The sequence below is a fragment of the Ursus arctos genome, chromosome X, assembly GCF_023065955.2.
Source record: "Ursus arctos isolate Adak ecotype North America chromosome X, UrsArc2.0, whole genome shotgun sequence".
NCBI classification, from domain to species: domain Eukaryota; kingdom Metazoa; phylum Chordata; class Mammalia; order Carnivora; family Ursidae; genus Ursus; species Ursus arctos.
In genome coordinates, this window is record NC_079873.1 from 97318726 (window position 1) to 97337774 (window position 19049).

At 38.1% G+C, this 19049-nt stretch overlaps 1 protein-coding gene across 6 annotated transcripts in view; it reads left to right on the forward strand.

Annotated features, from left to right (window-relative positions):
- Positions 1 to 18193, forward strand: part of XIAP (X-linked inhibitor of apoptosis) — a 56859-nt gene extending 38666 nt beyond the window's left edge. For all 6 annotated transcript variants that reach the window (XM_026520536.4, XM_048213844.2, XM_026520538.4 and 3 more), the window contains 4 exons: positions 878 to 956; positions 1659 to 1701; positions 6315 to 6515; positions 13647 to 18193. In XM_026520536.4, coding sequence (XP_026376321.1) covers positions 878 to 956; positions 1659 to 1701; positions 6315 to 6515; positions 13647 to 13840 — 517 coding nt within the window. In that variant the 3' untranslated portion in view covers positions 13841 to 18193. The remainder of the gene's footprint in view (positions 1 to 877; positions 957 to 1658; positions 1702 to 6314; positions 6516 to 13646) is intronic.
- The last annotated feature ends 856 nt before the right edge of the window (positions 18194 to 19049 follow it).

Genomic DNA, 19049 nt, shown 5'->3' on the forward strand with positions numbered 1-19049 from the left:
CCTAAGCCTTCTCTGGTGACCAGAGCATTTGTTGCTTATATGTTCTATCTGTGGCATTCAGATGATTCGGTTTCTAAACATCAAATTAGGAATATACAGTTTTGTTGTTATTGGAAGTAGGCTCTTTTCACGATAGGCACAAGAGAGCCCTTGTTGCCAAGGATTTTCCCTAAGAACCCATCACATCCCCTAGCAAATAGTACTATATCTCACTGATTCTAAGACATACAGTCGTTCACATTTTCAAATTCTTGAAAGGAGGACACATCTGGTAGTGGGTCATAATTTAATTGGCATTGGTGGTACATAAAATAATCACACTTCTTACAATCAATGTCATCTTAGAGTGATAATGACATCCTCTAAATGTCTCTTTGCCATCTTCTTTAAAAATAAAGTATACATATATATAAGTGGTGTAGAATTTTTGGCCTGCAAAATAGTATAACTTAAAACTTCAGAGCGATTGTTTGAAAATAAACCTTAACTTTAAAAAGCCTTAAAAGGAAAGGTTGAAAGCCCAAAGAATTCCTTCAAAATGTACAGTTGGTTAATACTCTAAATAAAATTTAAGATCAACTATTTGAAAAAAAAATTGTATGTCTTAAGGCGATAATTTGATAACTTGCTTAAAAGTTGAAAGTTCTCCGGTTGGTATTTTTTGCCTCACTAAGATTGGCAAAGTAGCGTAATAAAGGGGACATTTTTTTTAACTTTAAAATGACAGTTGATAAGGAATTGGATAACATTTCATTTTGCAGCTTTTTAGAAATATCAAAAAGCAAGTTAATGGAATTAAGATCATGGAGATTATATCTTTACTTATACTTTACTAATTTATCAGCTACCAAAGTTTAACCTTCTTTTAATTGTTTAGGTGTAAATATCTGTTAGAAGAGAAGGGACAAGAATATGTAAGCAATATTCATTTAACCCATTCACTTGAGGACTCTATGGTAAGTCACATATTGTAGAATACATATTTTTAAATGTTATTTAATTTCTTTTGCAATGATTTCTTGGTGTAAAATTCACAGTATAGTATCTTAAATGAATAATATATGGTGAGCCTTAAAGGGGAGATCTTAAGGAATGCTTGTTATTCTTAACCTGAAGCAGATTTATGAAAAGGGAATCACCATGAGCTTATTGATTTAGCTATCACTGTAAATGAAAATGGGCTTGAAGAACTAAAATACTTAATCCCTCAGCTTTCTGAAGTTAGACTTTTGTGTATAATGTGTTTTATACTCATAAATAGTTGTAAACTTTTCATAGACAGTATTTTAAATCTCAAAAACGTGTCTAAATTGACCGTGTGGCCAGGGGCAGCCAAGGTATCGGTACCATGTGGGAAGAGCCATGGAGTAGAATGGGAGGCCAGAGTTGCCATTATGGCCCTACCATGAACTCTCTTGCCTCAATTAAGTTGTTTTATCTCCCTGAGCCTCAGCGTCTTGTTTGTAAAGTGAATGGATTGGGTTAGATGATCTTTTAACTTCCTTCTAGCTTTATCATGTTATGCCTCTTGAGAACCTTCGTATGTTAAATTGGAATAAAGCCAATTTATAAATTCACGATTAGTGTAATTTTTCAAATTGAGGTAATTGCCTTCTACCAAAAAGAACTCTAACTTATAATCCATATTTCTGTTTTAGGTAAGATCTGCTGAGAAAACACCATCATTAACTAAAAGAATTGGTAAATATTTTTATTAAAATAAATACACTTTTAATTTCATTGCCAGTTTATTACAGTTGTTATTTATAGGGTGGAGACATAAGCTTATTCTTTCAAGGTAATCAAGGTGTACTTATTTGAGATGAGATTGCTGTAAATCTAAGAATTAATGAGGTGCCTATAAATTTAAGCCAGATATTTATACATTAAGAACATTCATGTGACTAATGTAACACTGCACATTAATTGTACTGGAAAATTTAAAAACTACGCTAAATCATATTAAATTATAAGTTATATAGTTATATATAATATAAAATTATATTAAAATAATTATACTAAAAAATAAAATTTTAAGAACATTCCTGTGGAGGTTGGGCAGTTAGCTTTTCCAAGTTCAGGAGCAACAACTGTAGGCTTCCCATTGCCATTTCTGTTAAAATCACAAAGGGAAGAGTTCAGTGTATTTTTGTCCCAGGTGCTTCTTGAGTTAGCCAGGATCATGACTCCAACGCTCTACTAATGCGCCATCATCATGCTCAGCCCTGCCTGCCTCCCTGTCCCATGCCGTCTTTGTGCCTCCCCCAGTTTCTTCACAGAGGGGCATGGTTCGCTTTATCTCCTGTTACCTGATAGGGAGGTAGAGGTTTTTATCCCGAAGATTATTGACTCATCATAAACATCTTCAAAAACCAGAAAGATACTATGTTAAGCAGAGATGATACCATTGTCCCCACATTTCAGATGAAGAAACAGAGTCAAGGAGGCTAAGTGACCTGCCCACAGTTAGATGACAAATCAGTAGTGGAACTAGGATTGTAAACAGGGTCTTCTGAAACCTCTATCACACTGTAGATCTTGTTCTTAACTTAGGCATCATGTTTCAAAAATAGTAAAAAGTTTAATTTAGAATATGTCTGCTGATTCCCCACTCCTTATGGCATCATCTATTTAGTATCTTAAGGGTTACAGGATAAGAGAAAACTATATATATGTGCATAAATGTGCTTACGAAGGAGAACCACTTTGATAATGTTTGATATAGGTTTGTAATGGGCATAAGTAATAAAGTTTAAGAAATCATTTATTCCAGCCTATATTTTTGAAATTATCCACAAATGAAGATTCTGTAACATTTCTTGACGGGAATCATTCTTACGATGCATACTGTACTTTTTACGACTAATGAGACTCTTGCTCTAGTTTGGGATTAATGTTTTAAAATTGAGATGTAATTCATATAGCAAAAATTTCACCCTTATAAACAGTACACTTTAGTGGTTTTTAGTATATTCACAATGTCGTGGAACCATCACTGCTATTTAATTGCAAAACATTATCATAATCCCTAAAAGAAACCCTATACCCATTAGCAGTCCCTTCTCATTGCTGCCCCTTCAGCATGAAGTCCAGCCAGACAACTACCGATCTACTTCTGTCTCTCTGGATTTGCCTATTCTGGCCATTTCATATGAATGGAATCATAATATGTGGCTTTGAAGTTCATCCATGTTGTAGTACTTATATATGAGGACTTCGTTCTTTTTTATGGTGGAAAACTTTTCCTTTGTATGGATAATACCACATTCTCTTTATCCGTTCATCAGTTAGTTGATAGACATTTGGGTTTCCACTTCTTGGCTCTTAGGAATGATGTTGATGCTGCTATGAACATTTGTGTGCAAATTTTTGTGTGGACATAGGTTTTTAATTCTCTTGAGTATATATTTTGGCATGAAGTTGCTGGGTCATGTAGTAACTCTACATTTAACCTTTTGATAAACGGCCAGTTTTCCAACGTGGCTGCACCATTTTCCATTCCCACTAGCAGCGTATAAGGGTTCCAGTTTGTTTCTCCACATCCTTGTTAGCACTTGTTACTGTATGTCTTTTCATTACAGCCATCCTAATGGATGTGAAGTGGTATCTTATTGTGGTTTTGATTTGTATTTCCCTGATGACTAATGATGTCAGGCATCCTTTCGTGTGTTTATTGGCCATTCGTATGCCTTCTTTGGAGAAATGTCCATCACCTTTGCCCGTTTTTTAGTTGGGTTATTTATCTTTTCGTTGAGTTATAAGAGTTCTTTAAATATTCTAGTTTTTTACATATAAGTCCCTTGTCAGATACATGATTTGCAAATATTTTCACTCGTTCTTTTCACTTTTCTTGCTAATGTACTTTGAAGTATATAAATTTTTAATTTTGATGAAATCCAACTTATTTTTTGTTGCTTATGCTTTTGGTGTTACTAAGAAACCATTGCCTAATCCAAGGTCATCTATGCTTTCTTCTAAGAGTTTTATGGTTTTTTCTCTTACATTCAGGTCTTTTATCCATTTTGAGTTTATTTTTGTGTATGTATAAGGTGGGGCCCCTTTTAATAATTTTTCATGTGGATGTCCTGTTGTCCCTGCTTTTGGTTTTTAGCAAGATAACCTTGAGATACCTGCAGGATATTTAAGTAGGTGGGTCTTAATACCTGCAAATCAGATAAATAAGGGTAAAATTGTGGTGGTGGGAAAGTGTCCAGAGAGATTGTTAAAAAGGGGGGATCAGTGAGGGAATGGAAAGGAATCACCAGTGTCTAATCAGGGGAGCAGAAGGAGCCAGCAAAACAAGCTGGGGGAAAAAAAAAAAAACAGATAGTAGAACCAGGAACGAGTGATGTCCGGACGTCTCCACCTAGAAATCTCAGAAAGCAGCTGAAATTCAGCGTTTCTAAAAATCACTCAGACTGAATCCAGCCCTGTTCTTTTCCCCCCAGGTTGATTAATAGTTCCCTAGTTCACAAAGCCACCCAGTAATTTGAGTCATTTTAAGCTCTTTGCTTTCCTTAATCCTTCTACATTTAATTAACCACCAGGTCTGATGAATTCAACCTTTTTAATATTGTCTAAAATCCACTGGATCTGCCCTAGTTTCTGCCCTTATTTCTCATTCAGATGCTTTAGTAGTCTCATAAATAGTCTTTTATCTGCATTAGAACCCCCAACAAAATTTTTCTTTATCAAACAGAAATCTTACTTTCCTACTTCTTTTACTTACCATGTAATATTTCTTATAATCAAATCCCTTTCCAACTTCTTCTAAAAAACATTTATTGAAGTATAATACACATACAATAAAATGTTTAAAATGGACTGAAGTATTCGGTTCAATGAATTTTAACATGCATTTATCTGTGTAGTCATCAGCCAAATCAAGATGTAGAACAGGAGTGCCTGGGCGGCTCAGTCAGTTAAGTGTCTGCCTTTGGCTTGGGTCATGATCTCGGGGTCCTGGGATTGAGCCCCGCATCGGGCTCCCTGCTCAGTGGGGAGTCTGCTTCTCCCTCTGCCCCTGTCCCTTGCTCGTGCTCTCTCTCTCTCTCATGCTCTCTCTCAAATAAATAAAATCTTTAAAAAAAAAAACACTTCCACCATGCCAGAAACTCTTTCAAGCCCCTTTCCCAGTCAGCATCTACCCCCAGTTATGTTCTGACTTCTATTACCATAGATTAGTTCTGAACATCTTATAAATGTAATCATATGGTATGTTCTTTTGTCTCGGGTTTGTCATTATGATGATGAGTTGTTCATCAGATCTGTGAGATGCATTGTGTTGTCTGTGGTCATAGTTCATTTTTCCTTCTTGCCTTGTAGTGTTTGAATATACCACAGTTTACTGATCCATTCACCTGGTGGTAGACGTTTGAGTTGTTTCCAGTTTGAGGCTGTTACAAATGACACTGCTGGGAATATTCTTGTGCATGTCTTTGGTGGACCTTTTTTTTTTTTTTTTTTTGGTGGACCTTTGTACTTATTTTTAATCCCTGAGTAGAACTGATGAATCGGAGGGTGTAAGTCTCCTCTTTCAGCAGTTCTCTACATAACCTGTATTTCTACTTTGAGTACCATTTCAGTGAATTTCTATTCATTTTGTTGCATTATCTAGTTCACCCCCCTCGGCTGCAGAAACTAAGTCTCAGAGATAGGAAATTCACACATTCAAGGTCACAGACTGCGAACTCCCCCTATTTCCCAGGATTTTTCCAAAATAATCGTTAGCGACTTGGGAAAGAAATCCAACCATTAAGTACTTAGGTTAGCTGTTAATGAGTACAGCTGATTTGGAAAAAAAAGTCTCATTTTTGAAACACTTAACTTTTTCTTCTCTTCAGTCTTTAAAGCACCTAATCTCAATTCTTAGTGCTACAAAATAATACTGTATTTTCAATGATTATGAGTCTGAAAGATTCTTCAGTACTTAAGTATTTCAAAATCTTCTTCCCAAAGTAGCTTTGATTTGCTGGTTTTTTTTTTTTTCTTGCTTACCTTTTTCTTTTTAACTGTACTTTGCTGTTGAGTTGTGTTAATGAAAATAATTGTTTAGGGGCACCTGGGTGGCTCAGTCGTTAAGCGTCTGCCTTCAGCTCAGGTCATTATCCCAGGGTCCTGGGATCGAGCCCCACATCGAGCCCCACATCAGGCTCCCTGCTCAGCAGGAAGCTTGTTTCTTCCTCTCCCACTCCCCCTGCTTATGTTCCCTCTCTTGCTGTCTCTCTGTCAAATAAATTAATCAAATATTTAAAAAAATAAAAGAAAATAATTGTTTAAACTCTGTTCTTTTTCCTCACCAATTTTTATTTCAGATGATGCCATCTTACAAAATCCTATGTTACAAGAAGCTATACGAATGGGATTCAATTTCAAGGACGTTAAGAAAATAATGGAGGAAAAAATTCAGACATCTGGGAGCAACTATAAATCACTTGAGATTCTGGTTTCAGATCTAGTGAGTGCTCAGAAAGACAATACACAAGATGAATCAAGCCAGACTTCATTGCAAAAAGGTATGCATGGCTGTTTTTAAAAAGCAAGAAACACCTAAGAGTACTTCATTCATTATGGATAGTACCTTATATGACTTTGTGGCCCATTCGTTTTTTTTTTTTCCTTTTCACATCTACCTTAGGATAAACATTTTTTAGAACTTTCTGTTAATAAAAAATTCAAAAATACTCAAAAGTGGAGAAAATAGTACAATGAACCCTCATGTATCCATAAACCAGATTCAGTAATTATCAACGATTTTCCAGTCTTGTTTCATATCTTCCCCCAATTTTTTTTGCTATGGTATTTTAAAGAAAATTCCAGGCATCCCATGTATCATTTACCTATAAATACTTTAATATATATCTAACAGAAAAGGTTTTTTCTTAACATAATCTTAATACTGTTGTGTTAAGCAGTAACTTAAACTGTGCTCAGATTGCTCTAACAGAATACTATAGACTTAAACAGCAGACATTTATTTCTCAACATTTCTGGGGGCCTGGAAGTCCATCAAGGTGCTGGGAGATTTGGTTCCTGATGAGGACTCTCTTCCAGGCTTGCAGATGGCTGCCTTCTCTCCGTGAAGGCAGAGAGAGAACTCTGGTCTCTCTTCCTCTTCTTATAAATACACTGATTCCATGGAACATCTGGCTGGCGTAGTCAGTAGAGCATGTGACTCTTGATCTCGGGGTCGTGAGTTTGAGCCTCGAGTTGGGCATAGAGTTTACTTTAAAAATAAATACAGGGTCATGTGGCTGGCTCAGTCGGTAGAGCATGCGACCCTTGATCTTGGGGTTGAGTTTGAGCCCCACATTAGGTGTAGAGATTAGTTAAAAATAAAATCTTTAAGGATGCCTGGGTGGCTCAGTTGGTTCAGCATCTGCCTTCGGCTCAGGTCATGATCTCAAGGCCCTGGGATCGAGCCCTACATCGGGCTCCCTGCTCAGCGGGGAGTCTGCTTCTCCCTCTCCCTCTGCCTGCTGCTCCCACTGCTTGTGCACTCGCTTTCTCTCTCTCTCTCTCTCAAATAAATAAAATCTTCTTTAAAAAATTTTTAAAAATTAAAAATAAAATCTTCAAAATAAAAATAGAAATACATACATAATGAGAAAGAAAAAAAATAAGAGAGATACTCATTCTGTAATGAGCGGGTCCCACCCTTATGACCTCATCTAAATTTAATTACCTCCCAAAGGGCCCATCTGTGAGTCCCATCACATTGGGAGTTTAGGGCTTCAGCATATGAATTTTGGGGGGATGCATTTATTTATACATACAGTATGTTACCAAACTTAACAAAATTACCAGTAATTCCATAATGTCATTTGAAAATCAGTTGGTTTTAATTCTCCCCAGTGTCTTAAAACATTCTTAACAGTTGATTTGTCCTAGTTGGTATCCAAGTAAAATCCACTGGTTAATTAATTTAATTTTTGTTATGATATATTTATTTATTTTAGAGAGAGCACAGGGGGGAAAGAGAGAATCTCAAGCAGACTCCCCACTTATCGTGGAGCCCTTTGCAGGGCTTGATTCCATGACCCTGAGATCATGACCTAAGCTGAAATCAAGGGTTGGACGCTGGGGTGCCTGGATGGCTCAGTTGGTTAAGCATCCAACTCTTGGTTTCAGCTCAGGTCAAGATCTCATGGGTTGTGGGATCGGGTTCCACGCTCAGTGGGGAGTATGCTTGAGGATTCTCTCCCTCTGCCCCTCCCCCCTTCTGTGTCTCTCTAGAATAATTCTTTTAAAAAAAGAAAAAAAAAAGAGTTGGACACTTAACTGGACTGAGCCACCCAGTCGCCCCTGATTTATTTAAGTGTGGGTTTGTGTTTTAGTTTAGATAAGGAATAATGAAGGCTTTTATGATTGTGGAATCTGTAAGTTTTGTAGTTGAAATGGATTTAGAGTGTTCTGCAACTTTTCATGTGATGTAAACCTATAAAAGCGCCTTATTACTAAATGGAGCTTGAATAAGTGACACCCTGGTACTGTAAATCATATATAGAAAGTGTATTAAACTTTTTTTTTAAGTAGGCTCCACACCCAAGTTGGGGCTTGGACTCACAACCCTGAGATCAAGAGTTGCATGGTCTATTGACGGAGCCAGCCAGGCACCCTTGAAAAGTGTTTTAATAATGTGCAAGAGAAGCATATAAACTCCTTTTAGGAAAAAAAGATTAAAAAACGTAAGTTCCTTCTTTAAGGATGAAAGCAACTCTAGTGTTTGATGGCAACATCGAAGGTTAGAAAGTTTCAAACTGAATACATTTTGGGTACCGAGGTACGTTGGTATAGTCATTGTTCTCTGAGCTCTTGGCCACATCTCCCAAAGGTTGCAGATTCTCCCAGGGCTAATAAATCTAAAAGTTTACTTTTTTTTTTTTTTACATAAAGACCCTTCTGGGGTGCCTGGCTGGCTCAGTCAGAAGAGCATGCGACTCTTGATCCCGGGGTTGTGAGTTCAAGCTCCACATTAAGTGTAGAGCTTACTTAAAAAAAAAAAAAATTAAAAAATGAGTAGACCCTTTTGATCTTTAAGTTATTTCAAATGCTTCTAAAATATTATTCAGATAATTACATCAGTCACAAAACAGTATAACACTGATTTTTTAATTACATTAGTTGATGTAAAACATTCAGCAGAAATCTTACTACTCTTTTCCTAAGTAGGCATTTATTTAAAACCTGTAATAGTTTCACTTGTCTTGGTAATGGTAAAATGAACCACTGACTTGATCATCTTCCTGAAATACAAGGGACTGTATCATTTTCCCCTGCATCTTAACCACAACTCAAGTTTGACAGTAAGGTGTTAGGTTTTATACCAGAAGGTGTTGTCAGCAACAGGATGATTTAGTGGACTGCAACAGGAAGAGAACAAGGGACCGAGTGCTTTAGGGAGCGTCTGTTTTCTATCCAACAGGAGTCGATGGAGGTTCTTACTATCACTAAGACTACAAGCTCGGATGGTGTGGGAAGCAGGGACTAAGCAAAGGGCAGCTCTCAGAAGCAGGGGTTGGAATTCATCAGTTGACCTCTCCTCGGTCTCATTAAGTTGAGAGGGAGGTTAATTGATACAGCCTATCTTCTCGCACTAGGGCTGCTGCCTATTCCTCTTCCCAAGGGCTTATGCATAAAGACTGGCACTAAGACTCTTTTAATTCTATACAGAATAGAAGATGGGCCTGAGGTAAAGCAGGTGGAAGTTATTAGAAAAACTACACTGTTATTGTTGCTTACTGAGAAATCCTAGATTCAGTACTAGCTTTTATCACAATGGCTATGTGACAGAAAATATCCCAGTAAGTGGTCTTCTAAAAATAGTACCAAATAGTATCTTTCTTTCTTTTTAAAGATTACATAGTGTGCTGGGGCACCTGGGTGGCTCAGTTGGTTAAGCATCCGACTCTTGAGTTCAGCTCAGGGTCAATCTCAGGGTTGTGGGAACAAGCCCCCTCATAGAGCTCTACGGTTGGTGGTGAGTCTGCTTGAGATTCTCTCTCCCTCTCCCTTTGCCCCTCCCCCCCCCACGCACTCTCTGTCTCTCAAATAAATAATTTTTTTTAAAGTTTGGGGGGCGCCTGGGTGGCTCAGGTGGTTAAGTGTCTGCCTTCAGCTCAGGTCGTGATCTCCAGGTCCTGAGATCTAGTTCCACATTGGGCTCTCAGCTCAGCAGGGGAGTCTGCCTCTCCCTCTGCCTCTCCCCCCGACTCATGCTCTCTCTCTCTCTCTTTCTCTTTCGAATAAATTAAATATTTAAAAAAAGAAAGTAGACGGGGAAAGGTGCCATCCTAAAGGACGTAGAATCCAATAGTTACCCTAAGGCTTCAGTGAAATAAAATTGTCAGGAGCAAACAGTCGGTTTCAGGAGGTAAAATCTATGCCCAGAGCCTCACCATGTCAAGTTAAGTGGCTGTGCGTAAGGCTGAGATAAGGTAGAAGAAGTTGATAACCATGTTTGGTAGGCCTGACACCTCATTCCGCTGCGGTCTGTAAAATGGAATCACAAACCAGCAGAGCAAAAGTGAACCTGAAAGATCATATAATAACTTCCATTACTTCAGTAAGAAAACTGAAGTATAGATGTCCTGTCGTCAAAGATCACTCGGCTAGTTGGGAATGAAAATCAGGTTTCCTGACATGTGGTCCAGTGTTCCTCTTAAAAAAATGTTTCAAGTGTACAGTTCAGTAGTGTTAAGTACATTCACAGTTGTGCAACCAGTCTCCACAAGTCTTTTTATCTACAGAACTGAAACTCTGTCCCCATGAAACAACACGTCCTCATTCCCCCTCCCCCAGCCCGACAGCCGCCATTCTGCTTTCTGTCTCTATAAACTTGACTCCTCTAGGTCCAGTGTTCGTTTTTACTCACTGGAGCGTCACATCCAAAAGTCATGTGTAAACTTCTTAATTGTTTTCCTCCTTTTTGGGGGCGTGAGTATGTACTTGATTCTGACTTTTTTGGTTAAATGCTTTCATATAATACAAAGCAGGGTAGAGTGCCATCCCGTTACTTCCATTGTTACCTCCACCCCAGCTGCCTTTTCCCTGTCTGTGTACCTAGTCTCATTCTCCACTCCACCCCCGGTCCCCTAAATCCATCTTGTGAACTCATCCTTCAAGGCTGCACTTAGAGGTCACTGTTTGAAGCTTTCCCCGGTCCCCACAGCAGAGTCCAGAGCTCCCTGTTCTCTACTTGCGCTGCTGTGAGGGCATTCATAGCATTGTTTTAGAACGGTTTGCTTTTCTGTCCTGCATATCAGACCCAGCTTCTTGAGGACAGGTGCTTTATCTTACCTCTGATGCAGTCCATGTTTGAGATTCTAGTTTTGATTATGTCCATGAGGTTGCTTTTTAAGAAGAAAGAGATTAAAGAATACTTTCTCTCCACCCCTGGTCAGGCATACCTCTCCAAAGCACAAACCTCCTCCTATCTCCCTCCAGGTTAATACCCTTTACTGGTCCCCAGGGCCCTCAGGATCAAGTCCAAACTCCTTTATGTGGGTTGCCAAATCTTTCGTGACCGGGCGCCTGCTAACCTTCTTAGCCTCGTGTCCCGCTGCGTCCCTCCGAAAGCCTTACCCGTGCGCTTGCAGGCCTGGTTCTGTCTCTCCTCTCGGAGCCTGCCTGTGCCATTTCCTCTACCCGGAACACTCTTCTCCCACTGCCTCTGTCCCCCAGAGCCCCCTCTCCATCTCTCCTAGTTAACTCCTCATCCTTTAGGACCCAGTTTAAGTATAATCTCCTCCGGGAGGCCTTCCGTTTATGTGCGCGTGCACTCTCACACCCTTCCTGTGTTCTTCATAGCAAATTGTAATTACCTTTATCATTACACTCCAGTATAATTTCCTGTCGACTTGTGTTTCTTACTTGTTTATGAACGATTAGGGCCCCGGGGCCTATGCATTTGTTAATTATTGGATCTCTAGTTCCTAGAACCTAGTTACGTGTTCAGTAAATATTTGTTGAACAAAACTCAACCACTGTTTCCCAAACTTGTTTTCAGAACAGTGTTCCCCAGGTTGTTAAAAGGGATGGCATGAAGAGGGAGAAAAAAAAAAAAAAAAAAAAGGAAAAAGGGAAAGCTCTGTAGTTAAATAAGGCCATGCATTGTGACTTTGTAAGAGGGGACATACATTATACTGTCCTGACCTGTACTTCATAGCAGTGGTTCCCCAGCCAGTGTGTGCAATCCCAGAAGCTGTTGTTGTATAAAACTGTACCTCCTTTATTTTGCATACTTTAATTTCAGAACAAAATTTAAAAAACCAACCCCAGAAACTTTAGATTTGGCGAATGGGGCCTAGCAATCTCTCGTTAACAAAATGCTCCATGTGCGCCTGAGTTGCTCAGTTCAGCGGCCAACTCTTGGTTTTGACTCAGGTCATGATCTCATGGGTCCTGCAGTCGAGCCCCAGGGGGCTCACTGGGGAGTCTGCTTGAAGATTCTCTCCTGCTGCCCCTCCCCCTCTCGGAAATAGATAAATCAGTCTTTTTTTAAAAATGCCCTAAGTGATTCCCTGGTGAGGCCGCCTTTGGAAACCACTGGTCTACAAAAGATTACAAAGATTGTTAAACCGTGCAACGCCTTCACAGTAGTGCCTGGCACGTAGTAGTAAGTGCTGTGTTACTGTTAACTGCTGCCTTTGTTGTTGTTGTCATTATAGTTCTTTTGTTTGTTTGTTTTTTAAGTGGGCTCGTGGAGCCCAGTGCATGGCTTGATCTCACAACCATGAGATTGAGACCAGAGCTGAGATCAAGAGTCGACGCTTAACGAATTGAGCCACCCAGGCGCCCCTGTCACTATAGTTCTGTTTGACCATGAAACACATTTTCATGACGGATTTGTTAACACTTCACACAACCTAGTTCGGGAAAGGCTGAATTAAGCAAGTGCTTTAGTGCCCCCTGTATGCTGATGTCACCCGAATCTCTGTTTCTAGCCCTAACTTCTCATGACCTCAACACATGACTGTCCGGTGACATTTATATACGGATGCCCTGCAGACACCTCAAAAACAACTGGAAAAATGTCAGACCGGTACCTCCTTCTGTATTTCCTTTTGGCGTCATCATCCCCTTGTCAGCCACACTAGAAATCTTAAAATCAACTCTGTTTCCTCTTTTTTTCCTCACCCCTCACATCTAGTCAGTCACCACATCCTAGTAGTCCCACTTCAGAAGGGTCCCTCAGACCCATCCCTCCATTTCTGGAGTAAGTCATGCCCTTTCCATATGTCACTTCTTTTTACCTAACCCTGGCTTCTCTGCCTGGCAAGTTGCTGGCCATGTTTAAATGTCACTCCTCCACTTCTCCCATCCCCCCCCCGCCGCAGCTGCCAACGAGCAGCGTTCCCCAGCTCATCTGAAGAGAAGAACTTGTTCTACTTCCCATCCCCAGCACTTCGTACGTAACTTCATTAGAGCACTTATCACTGTGTACTTTGCGCTTTCCTCCGTAGCCTCAGCTCACGTCCTTCTCTCCTCTAGGCTGCGAGCTCTTTAAGAGCAGGTGTCACGTGTGGGTCATCCTGTGTCCTGCCCCTTGATGAGCGCCTGGCACACAGTAGGGCTTCACGTTGTTTCAGTATATTTCAACAACTGAGAAAGTCGAAAATTAACACATTTCTTTTCTCTTTGTGCAGAGATTAGTGCTGAAGAGCAGCTAAGGCTCCTGCAAGAGGAGAAGCTTTGCAAAATCTGTATGGATAGAAATATCGCGGTGGTTTTCATTCCTTGTGGACATCTGGTCACTTGTAAACAATGTGCTGAAGCAGTTGACAAATGTCCCATGTGCTACACAGTCATTACTTTCAAGCAAAAAATTTTTATGTCTTAATCTAACTCTACAGTTCGGCGCATTATGTTCTTCTCATTACCCTGATTGAGTGTGTGATGTGAACTGACTTTAAGTAATCAGCATTGAATGCCATTAGCATTTGCTACCGAGTAGACGAAATGTAAACTACAATGTTCTAGTTCGTATTCTAAAATTTGAATTTCTGGATTTTGGAGGATATTAGCTATGTTGTGTATCTTTTTTTTTTTACTGTTATTTAATTGAAATCTAGACTAAGAGGCATCATATTGTCACTGACCACAATGTGTATTTGTAGTACACTAACTTAGTTTCTAAGTGTAAGTGAATTAATCAACTGAATTTTTCATTCTTTTCATATAGGCTTAACAAATGGAGCATTCTGTGTAAACGTGGAGATTAGAGTTAATCTCCCCAATCACATAATTTGTTTTGTGTGAAAAGGAATGAACTGTTCCACACTGGTGGAAAGATACAGATTATTTTTAGATGTTTGTCTTTGTGTTTTAGGATTTTGTCTATTCTCTTTTAAAATTATACACACGTGCTTGGGTGGGTGATTGTAAAAAATGATTTTGCCATTGTTAAAAGGGTATTTAAGGATGAATACCATCTAGCCAACATGTACTGACATGGAAAGATGTCAAAGATACTAAATGTAAACTGAAGTAGCAAAACACTGTCTATACAATGAGTCAGATGAAGGTGTGTGTGTTTTGTATATGTATAGAACAAAAGATTTGGACGGATAAAGCACCAAACAGTTAAATGTGGTTTCTCTTGAGGGTGGGGTCGGGGGGGTAGGGCCCAGAGGGGGTTGCAGGGGCCTTTCACTTTCTACTTTTTTCATTTTGTTCTGTTTGGATTTTTTATAAGTATGTATTTTATAATCAGAATTTTTAGAAAGTATTTTACTGATTTAAAGGCTTAGGCATGTTCAAACGCCTGCAAAACTACTTATTGCTCAGCTTTAGTTTTTCTAATCCAAGAAGGCAGAGCAGTTAACCTTTTTGGTGCCAATGTGAAATTTAAATGTTTTTATGTTTTTCCTGCTTTGTGGATGAAAAATATTTCTGAGTGGTAGTTTTCTGACAGGTAGACCATGTCTTCTTCTCTTGTTTCAAAATAAATATTCCTGATTTTGTAAAATGAAATATGAAATATGTCTCAGATCTTCCAATTAATTAGTAAGGATTCATCCTTAATCCTTGCTAGTTTAAGCCTGCCTAAGTCACTTTACTAAAAGATCTTTGTTAACCCAGTATTTTAAACATCTGTCAGCTTATGTAGGAAAAAGTAGAAGCATGTTTGTACACTGCTTGTAGTTATAGTGACAGCTTTCCATGTTGAGATTCTCATATCATCTTGTATCTTAAAGTTTCATGTGCGTTTTTACTGTTAGGATAATTAAGATGTATATAGGACAAAATGTCAAGTCTTTACCTAAATTGTTTTGTTTCCTTGATTAGTAATAGTAGTAGATATTTCTGAAACAAATGTTCTCTCAAGATCCTTAAAATCTCTTGGAAATTACAAAGTATTGACAAGAAAACTAGAATACTTGCTTAAATATTAAAAAGAAAATAAAACTTGAATGGGAGTCAATAGAGATAAAAAACAGAAGTTTGAAAGTGCTTCATACAACACCCAGGGTTTGCTTAAAAGATTCTTAAACCAACCTGTCATAGGGGTGAGTGAGGCATTTCACTGCAGAGAAACATTTGAGAATGAAACTTAAAAATTCTATAATCATCTTATTTTCTAAGAGAAAGAGTATTGTCATGTTCTCAGCACCTCTGTGGATGACTATTTTAAGTGACAGTCATTTGAAGCATTGCAAATTTAAATGAGAACTTTCGAAGTTAAACAATGACTGCCTGGCTTTTTGCTTTACCATGTAAGCTCTCGGTTCTCTTTACCTTTGGACTTGCACTTAGGTTTAGTTAGATGGTCATTAAGGTAAATTTTACATATATAGTCTAAGCTTTGAATCTAAAGTACAAGGGGAGAAAAGTGTTAAAGGTTCTTAAATGTGTTTTCCAGAACACGTCAGCTCCAAGTCAGGTAGTTAGTTCAATCTAGTTGTTGGCCAGGGACTGAATTGTTTTAACATAAGGCTTTTCCTGTTCTGGGAGCCTCCGTTCATTAAAACTCTTCTTTTAAAACTTGTATGTTTAGAGTTAAGAAAGACCTTTTTTCTCCCCATGAGTTGTGAAATGTACTGCATGAAGCTGATGTGGCTAACAAGTTTATTTTAAGAATTGTTTAGAAATGCTGTTGCTTCAGGTTCTGAAATCACTCAGCACTCCAACTTCTAATCACATTTTTTTTAAGACTTACCAATGTTTGTCTGTGTTCTCACTATAAAAAGCACTGGATCCTTTCCATCTAGTTGTGCAAAAAATGATTACTTGCAAGGTCAGAAATATAACCAGATCCAAATCTGCGCCTCCCCCTTTCCCAAAATAGTTCTCCATATCTACATGTAGACATTCCTTTTCTGTTAGAAAGTTCACTCTAAAGATTTCGAAGTCACCACCTTTTACTACATTTTAGTCATGCGAGGAGTCAGGTTGTTCGGTAATAAGTAGTTATCTTTATTCATAATAATTTGGTGTGCTGATCAAAAGCCTTGTTTTAATTTTTGAAAAATGGCTTTCATGTTTATAAAGTAAACTCCAGTTAGTTAATTAATGGCTTTGTATTGCCGTTCCTGCTCGGTTTGGGTTTCTTAGTTTTGTTGTTTTTTCCCCTTTGGTTAAAGGCTAAGGGGTAGGGTGGGTGTGATGGGTGTATATAATGCGATTTGGCCCTGCCTAACTATGATCTTTTGTTTTTGTGGTTACATTATTTAAATTTTGGTAGGGTTTTTTTTTTTTCCTGTTTTCATTTGAGTGGATAAAACTGGTATTTCGAACTCTCTGGATGGAGACTTCCACCACAGCACTAAGTGCGTGTATTGTACTCTTGAGGCCCAAATCATTCTTTTATTTCCTGATTCCCCAGGGGTTGAATATGAGGGGGAAGGGTGGAGGAGTGGGAGAAATGGGGTAGGCTTTTCATTTCCATTAGAGAAATAAGAAAACAGGAGGGGATAGTTGACAGATGTAGTTATTTTTAGCCAAGTCGGCTTTAAAAAAGAGCTGTTTCTTCATTTCTGAAATAAGAATAATACCTATCTTACAAAATCAGGAGAGTTCAGGGAGACCCTGGATGTCAGATACTTGCTACAAATGTTCATTCCCTTCCCAGCACACTCTCACCCTTCAGGGGTTTGCCTTGACTCTGGAAATTTGGGCTAAAACTTAGATGGTAACTCTTTCAGTGACTCTTACTCATCTTTTTTGGCGTTTCTCATAGTTAAGATGTAAATTATAATAAATAGTTCAGGTCCTTAAAAATATTTAAGTTCCTTTTTAAAAAAATCTAAAAAAAAAAACTATTCTTATCAAGTTCGGTGAGCTTTGCTAATAGAAACAGTTGGCTTATTCCCACTTTCATCGTCAGTGTCAGTTTGACTCTGTTCAGTTAGCACAATGTGAATTTCACTAGCGGCTACTAGAATCCTAGAGTGTCAGAGCTAGAAGTGACCTTAGAGAGTATCTGATTCTTCCCCTCGTTTTACAGGTGAGACGACTGAGGCCCAAAGGTGAAGTGATTTATTCAAAGCTGTCTAGCTAATTAGTGGCAGCCCAGACTGGGACATAGTTTGAAGGTGAAAAACTTCAAGTTACCTCTCCTGGGAGATCTCAAATGTTTATTTTTTCAACTATTCTTTCTTTTATGCCATAACTTTCACTACATATTAAATGACACTTTATGACTAATACAGTAGGACAATCTTAAATACATATATCTTCAAATTGTACAATACTACATTAATGTTTTGGGTGGTAAGATTCTATTTTGAAGACTAAAGTTTGCAGATATGCATAGAGATTTTTTTTGGCATTTCCTACATGCTTATTGTGTATCATTAATGCAACATTTAAAATTACTATATAAGTATATTTTGTCATTTTCTCTATACTTGGTAACATATTTGCATTTTCGATTTGATGTAATAAAGGCTTTAATGTAATTTTTGTTAGATTTTGCATTTTTCATTATTATTATATCTTATCTAATCTGACAGAATGACAGATTCTTATGTCATTGTATTAGTGTTGTGAATAATCATGTGAAATGTTTTCAGATAGAGTGCTATATTTGTGAATATAATTTTATGACTTTTTTCATTTAGTAGAAACCTTTCCATCAGTATGGAAAACAAAGAAAATTGCTTTCCAGTGTATAATCTGGCAGTCATCATAGATTAAAGCTTATTTTTCTGTGAATAAAACTTATTCAATAAAGTACTGTTCTTTAAAATGATATTACTTTGTATTTATTTTACTTTCTCAGAAAAAATAAAATAGCCCTCTTAAAAATACTAAAATGAAACCTAAATATATTTTCTGCCATTGGGCCAGGCATTAAGGTACACATCAAGTCATGTCCTATTAAAAGAAAAAAGACATCTGTTTTCATATTAATTTATCGAATTCTGTAAGTGCATGAAAAGCCTGTTTTTACAATGTATAAAAATATGAACTATAATAACACTCTCTCCCCACAAAGATCGGTCTGTTTCTCCCAAGAGGTAATATAGTCACCATAACAAATCTTGAGCAAGCAATTTAAATGCAGTCTACCTTTCTTCTTACATGTCAACTACACTTTCAATGAATATTGATAAAGATGTGAATTTTCAAAGCTTTCTCTTAAAGTTCAAGCCCCAGAGAGGGCACCAACAAATTTTTTTTTAAAAAAAAGCTTTCTCTGGGGCGCCTGGGTGGCTCAGTCGTTAAGCGTCTGCCTTCGGCTCAGGGCGTGATCCCGGAGTTCTGGGATCGAGCCCCACATCGGGCTCCTCTGCTGGGAGCCTGCTTCTTCCTCTCCCACTCCCCCTGCTTGTGTTCCCTCTCTCACTAGCTGTCTTTCTCTCTGTCAAATAAATAAATAAAATCTTTTTAAAAATTTAAAAAAATAAAAAAGCTTTCTCTTACAGAAATTTTCAACCTTACCCAAAAGTAGAAAGCAAGGTATAGCTAACCCCATGGTATTCCTCAGCTTCAATAAATAACATTTTGTCCATCTTGTTTCATCTGGGATTTCCCCCTTCCCTTCCCTTTTTTGCTTGCATATTGTAGAACAAATCCTAGGCATTGTGTCATTTCTTCTGTAACTA